Source organism: Crotalus tigris, unplaced genomic scaffold (genome assembly GCF_016545835.1).
Source record: "Crotalus tigris isolate CLP2741 ecotype Arizona unplaced genomic scaffold, ASM1654583v1 scf7180000018656.1905471916:244674, whole genome shotgun sequence".
In the NCBI taxonomy this organism is placed as follows: Eukaryota; Metazoa; Chordata; class Lepidosauria; order Squamata; family Viperidae; genus Crotalus; species Crotalus tigris.
Window position 1 is genome coordinate 86292 of NW_024097129.1, and position 13146 is coordinate 99437.

The 13146-nt window shown below is 51.5% G+C and overlaps 1 protein-coding gene across 1 annotated transcript in view; it reads left to right on the top strand.

Moving 5' to 3' along the window:
- MLLT1 (MLLT1 super elongation complex subunit) overlaps positions 1–7732 on the top strand; it is a 31824-nt gene extending 24092 nt beyond the window's left edge. The window contains exons 10-12 of the mRNA XM_039355292.1: positions 1202–1273; positions 4231–4302; positions 5362–7732. Of these exons, the coding sequence (XP_039211226.1) occupies positions 1202–1273; positions 4231–4302; positions 5362–5490 (273 nt within the window). The 3' untranslated portion in view covers positions 5491–7732. The remainder of the gene's footprint in view (positions 1–1201; positions 1274–4230; positions 4303–5361) is intronic.
- Positions 7733–13146: the final 5414 nt, after the last annotated feature.

The following is a 13146-nucleotide window of genomic DNA, read 5'->3' on the forward strand; positions in this document are numbered from 1 at the left end:
GATACAGGTTGTCCTCAATTGTGATCCCAGAATTTAGGCTGCTAAGTCAGAAATTTGTTGAGTGAGTTTCGCTCTCTTTCAAAACCTTTCTTATCACCGTTAAGTGAATCCCCGCGGTTGTTAGGTGAGCCACACGGTCGTTAAGTGAATCTGGCTTCCCTTAACTAGGAGCCAATTGCCAGGCGTCTGAATTTTGAGGGATCCTGCAGCAAAGTTCACGTGTGAAAAAGGGTTGTAAGTCAATTTTTTTCAGTGCCGTTAATAACTTTGAACGGTCACTAAACAAACTTGTAAATCAAGGACTACCTGCACAGCTTTTTGTGTGGTGGGAGCAATGGGGGGGGGGTTGTCTTCATTCCTGACCAATTTTTTTAATCCTTGTCAAGGTAATATTTAAGAGTTAACCAGCTTATGTAATGTAAGATGTAATAATGGGAATGACTCCGCAGGGTCTGTGTCCCTTTAAGAGCCTCTGTATAAAAGGGAGGACTCCACTGATGTGTTCTCTCTCTTCCATTTCCTGATGTAATTGTGATTTGTTGGATCCTGCTTATTAGAACGTGTATCTATATTGTTCCTGGTTAATGTGTATTGTAGGTAGTGTAAGATAAACCACTATTTAATACAGACCAGTGTTTACTGTGTTTACTCCTGGATTATCTCGCGCAATAAGACTGCACGCTCTGACAATCTCCCAGGAGAGCAGAACAGCAGGATGCGGCTGACTGTCAGGGCTAAGGAGGAGTACAGATAGTCCTTGAGCTACTGCCATTCGTTTAGTGACGGTTTGAAGTCACAGCGGCCTTGAAAAAAGTCGACTTTTGACCAGTTGTCACACTTAACGACGGTTGCAGCCACCTCAGGGTCACAGTGATCAAATTTCAGACGCTTGGCAAATGACTCGTACTTGTGACGGTCGCAGCATCCCCGGGGGGAGCCGCGTGATCCCCTTTTGCGAGCAAATTCAGTGGGGGGGAGCCAGATCCGCTTAACGACCGCATGGTTCACTTAATGACCTTAAACTGCGACAAAGGGAAGTGGTAAAATGGGACACACACACAAACACACGACTCTCTTAAAAACTTTTCTGGCTGATTCGTGGAGATTCTGGGCTGCCGTCGTATTCTGCACAGGGGAGTTGGGAAACGAAATGTTTCTGGGTTTTTCTGATTTATTTTTTTTTGTCTCTACTGGCTTTCAGTTATCCGGGAGGAAAAGTCCGGAGACTTGCAATAAACCGGAGAAAATCTTGAAAAAAGGGACGTACGACAAGGTATCTCCGCCCGACGGGGGCTCTGGGATTATTGGGGGGGTCCTTTGTCTTGGAGGGGGCTCTGAGTCAAAATTCTGTTAACCTACCAGCCTCTTCCTGGAGGCCGTCCTGAGGCAGCTGCCTGATGCCAATTGGCTGCTGACCCCGCCAGTCAGCCTCCCAGCAGGGTGGGTGGGTTTGACCCACGCAGGGTCTCCCCTTTCCGCCACGGGGCACACCGGTGACTTCGTGCCGCGGGCGGGGAAAAAGGGGGAACCGGTCGTCGTCAGCCTGAGAACTCACAGGTAGTCCTCGAATTAACGACCACCCTTGGACTTCTCTTGCTACGTCGTTAAAGCGAATCGTGCCCAACTTTTTTTAGCCACGCCTGTTCGGAACACTGCGTGGCCGTTAAACGAATCGCACGTTCATTAAGTGGATCTGAGTCCTTCCCTATTGACTTTGCTTAGAGCAGTGGTTCTCAACCTTTTTAATGCCGCGACCCCCAACCGGTCGTAAGTCGAGGACTACTCAACCGGTCGTAAATCGAGGACTACTCAACGGGTGCAGCCCCGTTTGCAGAATGGGACTTTTGGCGGGCTCAGCAGGGCAGAGACAGCCTGGACAATTCCTATTGGCTTTGGAAAGCCAATAGAATTAGACTCTATTCAAGAGAGTCTCTTCTATTGGCTTTCACAAGCCAACAGAATAAAAGGGAGTAGCACAAGTAAGGGAAAGGGGAAAAAAATGGCGGACTGTGTTGTTTGGCGACCCCCGTGAAATGGTCGTTTGACCCCAAATGGGGTCCCCACCCACAGGTTGAGAACCGCTGGCTTGGAATGATCATGTCTCACACACACACAAACAGAGACACACAGACACTTCGCCACTGCAACCATCCTAAGTATACGCTGGTTGCCGGTGCCCCCAAATTTTGATCCCGCGACCTCAGGGACTCTGCGCTGGTGGCCGTGAGTGCGAGAGACGGTCATAATTCACTTTTTTTTTCCCCAGCGCCGTTACAATTTCGGTCCTTAATCGAACGGTCGTAAATTGAGGACTGCCTGTAAAGGCAGGAGATGAGAAAAAAAAGAAATATTGTTAAATCTTTTCGGGTGCTAATTCTTGACTTAACAACAGTTCATTTAGTGACTGTTCGAATTTACAACGACCCTGAAAAAAGGGACTTATCTGCCCTCCGCCCCCGTTTTCACACTTAACGACCATGGCAGCCGCCTCCCCACGGTCACGTGATCAAAATTCAAATGCTCGGCAACCGGTTCGTAGCTACGACGGTCGCCGTGTCCTCTGTGATCCCCTTTTGCGATCTTCTGGCGAGCCAAGTCAAAAACGGGGAAGCCGAATTCGCTTCGCCACCGGGTTCCTGACTTAACGACCGCAAGGATTCGCTTAACGACGGTGGCAAGGAAAGGCCGTGAAGTGGCCCAAAACTCCCTTGAGCAAATGTTTTACTTAGCAATATAAATTTCGTGTTTGGGTAAGTCTGTCCCGTTTTCCTGGCCACGTTTTTCAGAAGTGGTTTAGCCCTTCTCCTGTCTGGGGGGCTCCGAGGGGGTGAAGGCCCAGAATCCCCTGGCGGGCTTTGGGCCTAAGGAGGCGGGACTGGAACTCCCCGTCTCCCGGTTTCCGGTCTGGGGCCTTCCCCACCCCAGCAGTCGCCCTATTGGAGGCTTTTTAAGGAGAGACTGGACAGCCGTTTGTCTGGAATGGTAGAGGGTCTCCTTACCTGAGCAGGGGGTTGGACTAGATGACCTCCAAGGTCCCTTCCAACTCTGCTATTCTGTTCTGTTCTATTTTAATTCTGTTCTATGCCATTAATTATTCTATTCTCTGTTCTATTCAATTAGAACAGAGATGGACTACATGACCTCCAAGGTCCCTTCCAACTACTTCTTGTTGTTGTTATTATTATTATTATTATTATTATTACTACTACTATTATTATATTCTCTATTCTATTCCATTCTCTATTCTATTCTCTGTTCTGCTCTCTATTCTGTTCAATTATTCTCTATTCTATTATTCTGTTCTATTCCATTTATTCTATTCTCCATTCATTCTATTCTCTGTTCTATTCTTTATTATCTATTCTATTCTATTATTCTATTCCATTTATTCTATTCTCTATTTATTCTATTCTTTGTTCTATTGTTTATTCTATTCTCTGTTTTATTGTTTATTCTATTTTCTGTTCTATTCTCTATTATTCTATTCTATTCTCTGTTCCTTATTCTATTTTCTATTCTATGTTCTATTCTATTCTGTACTCTTTCTTCTATTCTATTATTCTCCATTCTATTCTATTTTCTATTCTATTTTCTATTCTCTATTATTGTATTCTCTGTTCTATTCTTTTTTCTATTATCTATTCTATTTTATTATTCTATTCCATTTATTCTATTCTATTCTCTATTCTATTCTCTGTACTATTCTCTATTCTATTATTCTATTCTATGTTCTATTCTATTCTGTATTCTTTATTCTATTTATTCTGTGTTCTGTTCTATTATTCTATTCTCTATTCTATTTTCTATTCTCTGTTCTATTCTCTATTCCATTATTGTATTCTCTGTTCTATTCTCTATTTTATTCTATTCTGTTCCATTCCGTTCCATTCCGTTCTCCAACCCAATACCAGAGGCTGTCCTTGTCAAATTTGGGCCTTGCCCTCATTTCACAAAAGCCATGGGACCGAAGCAGGTGGAGCCAATAAAAGAGAATATTGTGGCTCAGGGTCGAACTGTGAGGGGTCCTTGTTGCCCTCTGAGCTTAGTGCTTTTCTTGCAGATGTTTCATGACCCAACTAGGTAACCTCATCAGGTTAGGAGTGATGACGTCACCTGGCTCGGCTGATGAAACGTCTGCCAGAAATCAAGCTGAGAGATCACCAAGGGACACCCCCCCCCCAGTTAAAGCCTCCTAATTGGTCTTCTCTTCCTCCCCCCTCCCCCCCCCAGGCCTACACGGATGAGTTGGTGGAGCTTCACCGGCGGCTGATGGCTCTACGAGAACGTAACGTGCTACAGCAGGTGAGAAGCGGGTCTGGGGTGATGAGGGAGGCCAGGATCCTACCCGGGCTTCTTGAAGTGACAGACTCCTGTCAATCAGAGGAGGGGGGGGGGAATACATTTTTAGAATTGCCTGGCCCAAAGGTTGCAGGCAGCAGGCCAAAAGCAAAGCCCTGGTGGCGCAGTGGTAAGATGGACGCCGCAAATCGTTTAGCAATAGCCGTAGCACTTAAGACTTATATCCCGCTTCACAGCGCTTTCACCGCCCTCTCTAAGCGGTTTACAGTGTCGGCCTCCTTGCCCCCAACAGTCTGGGTCCTCATTTGACTGACTCGGAAGGACGGAAGGCTGAGTCGACTTTGAGACGGTCAGGATCGAACTCCTGGCAGTGGGCAGAGTCAGCCTGCAATCCTGCATCCTAACCACTGCACCTTAGCTCTCCTTTCCTCTCCTCTCCTCTCCTTTCTTTCCCTTCCTCTTCTTTCCTTTCCTTTCCTTTCTTCTTTCTTTCCTTTCCTTTTCTTTCCTTTCTTTCCCTTCCTCTTCTTTCTTTCCTTTCCCTTCCTTTCCTCTTGTTCCCTTCCTCTTCTTTCTTTCCTTTCCTTTTCTTTCCTTTCTTTCCCTTCCTTTCCCTTTCCTTTCTTTCCCTTCCTCTTCTTTCTTTCCTTTCCCTTCCTGTCCTTTCCCTTCCTTTCCCTTTCCTTTCTTTCCCTTCCTCTTCTTTCTTTCCTTTCCTCTCCTTTCCTTTTCTTTCCTTTCTTTCCCTTCCTCTTCTTTCTTTCCTTTCATCTCCTTTCTTTCCCTTCCTCTTCTTTCTTTCCTTTCCGTTCCCTTCCTTTCCTCTCCTCTCTTCTCCTTTCCCTTCCTTCCTTCCTTCCTTTCTTCCTTCCTTCAGAGGGCATCCCTTCCCCCCCCCCCACAATCCCAAGTGTGGAAATAACAGTCCCCAAACAACCTCTCCCCGTGCCGTGTTATCTTCGCCCGGGTCCCTAAGCGAAGGGGGGGGGCAAATCGGGGGCGTGCCCGTCGGGGGTGGGGGCGGGGCCTTAACCCTAACCCTCCCCTCCCCCTCTGTCCCAGATCGTCAACCTGATCGAGGAGACGGGCCACTTCAACGTCACCAACACCACGTTCGACTTCGACCTCTTCTCCCTGGACGAGACCACCGTCCGCAAGCTGCAGAGCTACCTGGAGGCGGTGGCCACGTGACCCTCGGCCCCGGGAGCAGAACCCACCCGCTTCTCTTTGGGGAACCGGCACCCCCTGCCTCTCTGGGGTTAGGAGAGGGGGCACCCACCCCCCCTCCCCGAACTGCGGCCGCTGCCTTACTCTCCCGTTTCGCCCCAGAGCGCACTGCCTTAGGGAACCGGCCACGCGCTAGGAACACCCTCGCTGCTGCTGCTGCTGCTGCTGTCGACGCTGCCGACGTCGACGCCCCTCCATGACTCGGTTTCTCCTTTTGGGCTTCAGCTGAGCGCTCGCCTCTGGCCGCCGTCCTCCCCCCAGCTTTCCCCCCCCCTTTTTGCACCGAACCCCTTTGAGCGAAAACAGGACTCGATGCCGGATTTGATCCCCAGACTACGTTGGCCTCCGTCTTCTCGTTCCAGCCTCGTTGGAGAGCAAGAGAGTCTTCGGCGGGGGGGGGGGGGCTTCGGCTCGTCTTTAAGGAATACACTTGGAGGGGGGGGAAGACGCGCGCCTGGAACGGACGCAGCGCTTATTTCCGTTGGACCTGCAGCCTCTTCCACGGGGCTGCGCGTTTGTGTGTCTGAGACTGTGCCATCGCCCTGTGCCACCACCTGCCCGCCGCAGCCGCCGAAGGCTTCCGGCAGCCGAGCCGTATCGGGGGGGGCGGAGGCTTTCCCTCCCCCCACCCCTCTGCCAGGGGACAGTTTTGCCACCTGCCAAATGCCCGTGCCGTGTCTCGGAAGGGGGTGGGGTGGGTGCATTTCTGGCACGTCAAGGTGGTTCGGCGGGATTTCTGACACTTGTGCTGCGGAAGATGCTTCCCCGGCGTTTTTCGGTTCCGGTTCTCGGTTCCGGCTCCCGGTCCTTTTCCAGTGTTTGATTGGGTCGGACCGTAAGGACTACCGTATTGTATGCTGTGTCCGTTTTCCACGCATACCTGCAGGTCACCGGTCGGTGTCTGTACGTATGTACCTATATGTATTTACGGTGTAAAAAGAAAAGAGAAAATGCCGAATCTGGTCTCAAAATGGGGGGGCAGGTTAAGGCTTTTTTTAAAGGTTTTTTTTTTGTAAAGGAATAGGCTGAAATGGGGCTTTTGCGCTGTCTTCTGTCGGTTTGTTCAAAAGGGCGATTTTTAGAGTTTTAGAAGCAGCGGGGAGGGCGTCCCAAAGGCGCCCGCGGCCTTTTTTCTGCCGAGTGACGGACCCCTCGGTGTGCTGCCGTTTGTCGGTTTGTTTTGTTTGTTTGTTTCAATTTGCCAGCAGTGTTCGAGGAGCTTTTTTATTTTTATTTTATTTTTGTATTTGCCAAAATCGCCCCTCCTGTGTTTTGGTTCCAAGAAAGCTCATCTGCTCCGGGTTCCCACGCAACCAGTTTGGAGCGAAAGAGGCGCTCGGTCCTATGGAAACGTGTTTTTTTTTTTTCTTTCTCTCTCTCTCTCTCCCTACTTTTGCGATTCCCGAGACTCGGATCTCTTTGGACAACTCCTGGGGAATATTTGTAAAATATTCCTCGCTTGGCTCGCCTCGGCGGCATTTCAAGGCAAAGCAAAGCCCTAAATAATATGAACGTAAGACGTACGACGGGCGTCCTTTCCCTTCTCTCCCCCCCCCCTTTTAGCATTTAGAGACGCGACGTGGATGGCAAAGAATTTCGTGTGATTCTCTCCATGCCTGCTGGAGATGACGCTTCCTCCCCGCTTCCGGATCCTCCTTCCCGTAGCTTCCCTGAAAGACTGACGTGGCAATAAGCTGGATCTGAGTGAGGGTCACGTTGACCTTGATCCCTGTTCGAGGCGACCCCTTTTTTTAAAAAAACAAACGATTTTGTTTGTTGTCTTGCGTGTGCGTGTCTGTGTGTACCGAGAATCGTTGTTTACAATGTTTGAAATGTCAGGTTGTCTGTCAGCCGCTCTGACCTTTGGCGACGTCTCCAGCCAGGTGGAGACAGCCCAGTTTGGGCCGGTGGACCAAAGCCTGGGCAGTGCCAAACGGGCAGGAAACCCACTGTCGGGCGAGGGGCACAGCTGTCTTTTTCTCAAGTGGGGTTCTCACGGAGCCGCCACGCTCTGCTACCGCTGGGGCTAGCCTCCCCGGCCGGATCTGCTTCCGAGATGGGTCTTTCCCAAAGCCAAGGGCTGTTTTTTGGGGGGTTTTTTCCTTCCTCCTCTCCCCCCCTCCTGCCCCCAGTCTCCCATTTTATGGTTTTGAAGTCAAAAGAGTGGGTCCCTGGGCTTGCAGAGGGCTGGGGCCCTGGCACTTGGCTGGGGAGGGGGGGGTGTTGAAAGGGCTGGGGGGGGGTGAAGATGGGAAGGGTCCTCTTGAATGAATGCTCTGGCGTCCCTGCCGTAAAGGGGAGGGGGTCTTCTCCGCTGGAGTAACGGCCTTTGGATAGCTGGTTTTGGAGAAAGAGGCCTGCATCCCACCCTTCCCTAAAGGCCGGGCTTCTAGGTCAGTGTTTGTGTTTGTGTGTGGGGGGGGTGTCATTTAGGTCCCCTTACCACCACCCCAACTTGCTCCCCCAAAAGCTGGACGTTTTGTGATGGGACAGCAGCCCCAAAGAACGGCAGCTGGGTCTCCGGAGAGCCCTTTCCACGGTAGACTCTCCCTTACTTAGGCGCGGCTGTGTTTGTGTTGGCGTGGGTGTGCCGTGATCGTCTTGTGCGTTTTCTCCGGAGCAAGGGAGCTTTTCTGCTTCTAGCGCCAGCTTCCTGCCGTCCGATGCTCGGCTGACAACGTCCGCCAGGCTGTGTCCCTTCCGTAAGACGAGGAAATCAGAGTTTTTTTTTTCCCACCAAAGTTGGGGTTGCCGAAGGTTAATTGAGTCGCTGGGGAAAACGGTTGGAAAACCACTTTTTTTTTTTTTTAATTGTCTTTTTGGTCGGCAAGTGCTTTCCAGGGGAGGAACACATCGGAAGCGGGGGGCCGTGGAAGTTGAGCAGATGGTCTTATAAACCTGGGCTGTATTTCTAAGTTGTCCCGTCCTCTAGATCAGCGGTTCTCAACCTTTCCAATGCCGCGACCCCATAATACACTTCCCCATGTTGTGGTGACCCCCAACCACTTATACATCACCGGGTGCCAGGGGCGTGGCCAAAGAAAAGGGGGGAAAATGGCGGACAGCCTTGTTTGGCGAACCCCCGTGAAATGGTCGTTCGACCCCAAATGGGGTCCCGACCCCCAGGTGGAGAACCACTGCTCTAGATGTTGGTCAAATCTCGGAAGGGAGGCAACTGTTCGACTAGGGAGTTTTGGAAATCCCAGCACTGCGTTTGTTCTGGGGTTTTTGGTTTTTTTTCTTGCTTCTGTTCTGCTTTCCTTGTTTGTTTTTTTTCTCTTAAATTTGCAGGGGTGGGAAGCCTCGGCGGTTCTCCCTCTTTTACACCACCTTGTGTCAGACATTGTACGGTTTTGGGTCAGATATTCATTCCAGACCTGGTTGAGCATGGAGAGAGTGGGCTGGCAACTTCCGTATCCTGGCCAGGGGAGATTCCACCAAACACGGCAACTTTTACGGACGTGTGGACTTCAACGCTCACAATTCCCCCCCCCCAGCCAGCCATGGCTGGCTGGGGGAGGGGGGAGGGGGGAATTGTGGGCGTTGAAGTCCACACGTCGTAAAAGTTGCCGCGTCTGGGGACTGCCCATGTAAGCCATTCATTTCCCCTGCTGGTTTTGTCTGGTCTGGAGGCCACCAAGTGAAGCAACGCAAACCCTCTGTGCTTGCAGTGGTTGAATCCAGGGGGGGGGGTGGGCGCACAACTCAAAAGCATTGGGGGCATTTCATTGGGGGGGTGGGCTCCTCCTGAAGATCTGGCCCACGGCCCCCGCGTGTCCTTTCGAAAGCCAGGGCGGCCTTTTGGCTTTGTGTCTCCACCACCACCACCGACCTTGGCGATCCCAGTCACGCCAACCTGCCTCGGCCAGCCTAACCCTTTTGCCAGTCGCCGGAATAAATAATTGACAGAAAATCAAATAATTCCCGCAGCGGAAGCAGCAGCAAAGCTTTTAGAAATTGGTCCGCATTTCACAAGCCCCCCCCCCCGGGTCGGCTTTCCTGCCTCGGTTTCCCTTTGGCCCAGAAAGATTTATAGACCTCATGTGTGTGTATGTGTGTGTGTGTGTGTGTAGCTGGGCCCCCTCCCCACCCACCCCATCTCCAGACACGTGGAGGGCTGCCATGGGCTCGAAAAGGGGGGGTCCCGTGTTGCCCTCTCCTCTGAGGTGCGGTTTTTGTGGGACTCTGAAGTCAACCCCTCAACGTAAGGGATGCGGGTCAGAAGCCCACCCCTCTCTGACCCACCGACGCTCTCCCCAAACACGAGGGTCCTCCTCACCCGCTCCCCAGTCTGTGCCCAGCGTGAAAGCTTTGGCAGCACCCCCATATTTTAGCAGAGCAGGAGGTCTGCTAAATTGGAAGGGTGTCCAGCCTTCCCAACGTGGAAGAGCTGGGGGGGGGGCTTCCAACTTCCAGAATCCCCCCCCCCAGCCTGCCCAGGATTTTTCAGTTTCGATCAGATGTGCCATTTCAGGGGTGTTTCTCCCCCCCCCTTTTTTTTTGGAAAGTAAAAAAAAAAGGTATTTTTTGGAGAACAAATCTAGCACCGTGCACTCTCGGTTTTGCACTGCATTTCCTTTTGGGGGGGGGAGAACATCCTTTTGGGGCAAGGGGGCTTTCCAATCTTCCAGTCTGGTGAGATCCGTAGCCCCTTCCCTCCTCCTATATAGGGAGGGTCTTTCCCGCCTCCTTCCTTTGAGCAGACCCCTCAAAACGGTAGGTAATTACAATTCAGCATCTCTTATTTTTGTGCAAGTGTGTGTGTTTCCTTTTTGTGGCCAGCGTCAGTTCCCCCACACACCTGTCCTATCTGAGGCTCTTCCCCCCCCCCCGTGCCTGGAGGTGGGGGGGGCGCCTGGCCTTGAGAACAAAGAGGTGGGGGGCACTTTGCCCCCCTTAAAGCCAACCAGCCCTTAAGGCAAGTATTGGGAAGCTTCACACTCGCCGAAGCGAAGGTATTAAGCCAGCCTGTCCGTCAAGCCCTTCAGGCAGGTGTTTGATCAGGTGTCGGGGGTGGGGGCGACTCACCTGTCCTGCAAAAACCTTGGGGTGGGGGTGGGGGAGAAAAAAAAGTCAGGGGTGGGGAGGGAAAATGTTTGTAATAAGTTATGGGGATTGTGATCTCTCTCTCTTTGTTTTGTTTTGTTGTCCTGACTCTTTAAGCTTCTTTTTTTTCCCCCCCTTTTTGTTACATTTGTGGAATTTATGGAGGAGTTTTTATAGGAAAAAAAAATTTAAAAAAAGAAAAAGAACCTGGAATAAAAAGGTGAAAGTCTTGCAATCGGCAAGGGTGTTGTTGTATTTTCTCTCGGCATCCGGGAGGCGTGTGTTCCCACATACCTGCCCATCAAGGGGGGACAGTTTTGGGGGTTCAGCTGGCTCCTCTCTCTCTACCCCCCCCCCCACCCTCCGCCTCCCCATCGCATGAACAAGAGCTGAGACCAAAGGGTGAAGCCTGACAAGTCCAGGTGAGCCTCCTCCACCCACCTGGAAGGGGGGGAGGCCCCCCCAAGAGCAGGGCAGGTGAGAGGGAAGCGAGCCGTCTCCATCCAACTTCCTGGACCCAGGGACGGACCCACAACGGAGGCCGCCCGTAGTCCTCTCTTGGGCTGCTCTTCCAGGACAATTTGGGCCCAAGACGCCGCCTGGCCTGGTGCCTAAAGAGGACGGGGTGGGTGGTTGAGCTCTACCCAGCTCCTTTAGGCCCCCTTCAGGTGGGGAGGGACCGGTCCTCACCCAGCCAAGACAGCTTTCCTGGGTGCTTTAGCTGCAGCTGGGGAAGGTCTCCGAGTGGCGGTTTCAGGGTCTGCTAGGGTGGTATTGGGAACTGGGGGGGAGAGGGCTGCCTGCCGCATCTTATTTATTTATTTATTTATGAGACTTATATACCGCTTTAAGTGCAAGCACTCTCTAAGCCAGCGGTTCTCAACCTATGGGTCGCGACCCCATTTGGGGTCGATCGACCTCTTTTGTGGGGTCGCCAAACGTGGCGATCTGCCATTTTGTTCCCTCCGGGGGGTGCCGCGCCTCCGGGGGGGCGATGCCGCGCACGCCCGCCGCGCGTGGGGGCGGCGCCGCGCCTCCCGGGGCCCCGCCGCGCATGCGTGCCGCGCGCGGGGGGCCGCCCCCATGCGCGGCCGCGCCGCGCATGCACATCACGTTTGTGTGACGGGGTCGCCGTCACAAACGTTGAGAACCGCTGCTCTAAGCGGTGTACACCAGTAAGCAGTGTGTGTGTCTGTGTGTGTGTGTGTGTATGTATATGTATATATATATATATATATATATATATATATATATAGTTACATGGCCCCCAACAATCTGGGTCCTCATTTGACCTACCCCAGAAGGATGGAAGGCGGAGTCAACCTTGAGCCGGTGAGATTTGAACCGTTGACCTGCTGAACACAGTCAGCTAAAGTGGCCTGCAGTACTTGCACTCTTAACTGCTGCGCCACCTCGGCTCTTAATGGCCCCCTCTGTTCCAGAAGGGGAGGAAGGAGATGAGGGAGGGGGAGGAGTGAGAAGGGATGGGGGGGAAGGAAAAAAGAGGGGAAGGGAGGAAGGAAGGAAAAATGGAGAAGGAAGGAAGGGAGAAGGGAAGAGAGGAAGGAGAACGAAAGAGGAAGAATAGAGGGAGGAGGAGGAAGAAAGGAAGGCCTGACTAGGTTAGGAAAAATGGCGAATTAGGGACCCCACTCAGTGAAATGAGATCCATGCCTGTTCCCAAAATACACGGAGGTGCCGAGGCCGGTGTGTTCACGTCACCTCTGAACGCTCCCTCACTTCTGCCCGGACCGGTTCTGCAGGACACGACCAGCCTCTCCCTTCCCCACAGCCCACCTGTGGCTGTTCCCCCCCCCTACCTGGGGCTTTCCCACCTCTGACCCCGGAGGGAGGGTGGTGCTCGCTCGTTCAAGGGTGAGCAACCCCACCAGGGTGGGAGGGGGAGAGTTCATAGACCAGCGGTTCTCAACCTGTGGGTCGGGACCCCATTTGGGGTCAAACGACCATTTCACGGGGGTCGCCAAACAACGCAGTCTGCCATTTTTCCCCCCTTTTCCTTGGCTGTGCTCCTCCCTTTTATTTGGTTGGCTTTTGAAAGCCAATAGAATAGACTCTCTTGAATAGAGTCTAATTCTATTGGGTTTCTTCTAATTCTATTGGCTCCTTGAAGCAGGAAGCTGAAAACACCAGCCTGAAGATGACAAATGGGACTTCGTGGAAACGTCGCCAAGACACTTCCAATTTTACGCGGGAGAAAACCCGAACAACCAAAGACCTACATACAAACACCCGCGAAAACCTTAGAAAACACACACATACACACACACACACAGACATATATATATATATATACATACATACATATATATATACAACATCAAAACAGCATTCTGCACAAACAGAAAAATATCCACCATCCTTAGAAACCCCAAAGATAAAATTGAATTAGAAAATCAAGGAGTATACGAAATCCCATGCACCACTTGTCCCACCACATACATCGGACAAACCAACAGAAGAATAAGTGCACGCATTGAAGAACATAAGAACTCAGTCAAAAAAGAGGAACCAACATCTTCCCTGGTCCAACACCTTAAAGCCACAGGACATGAA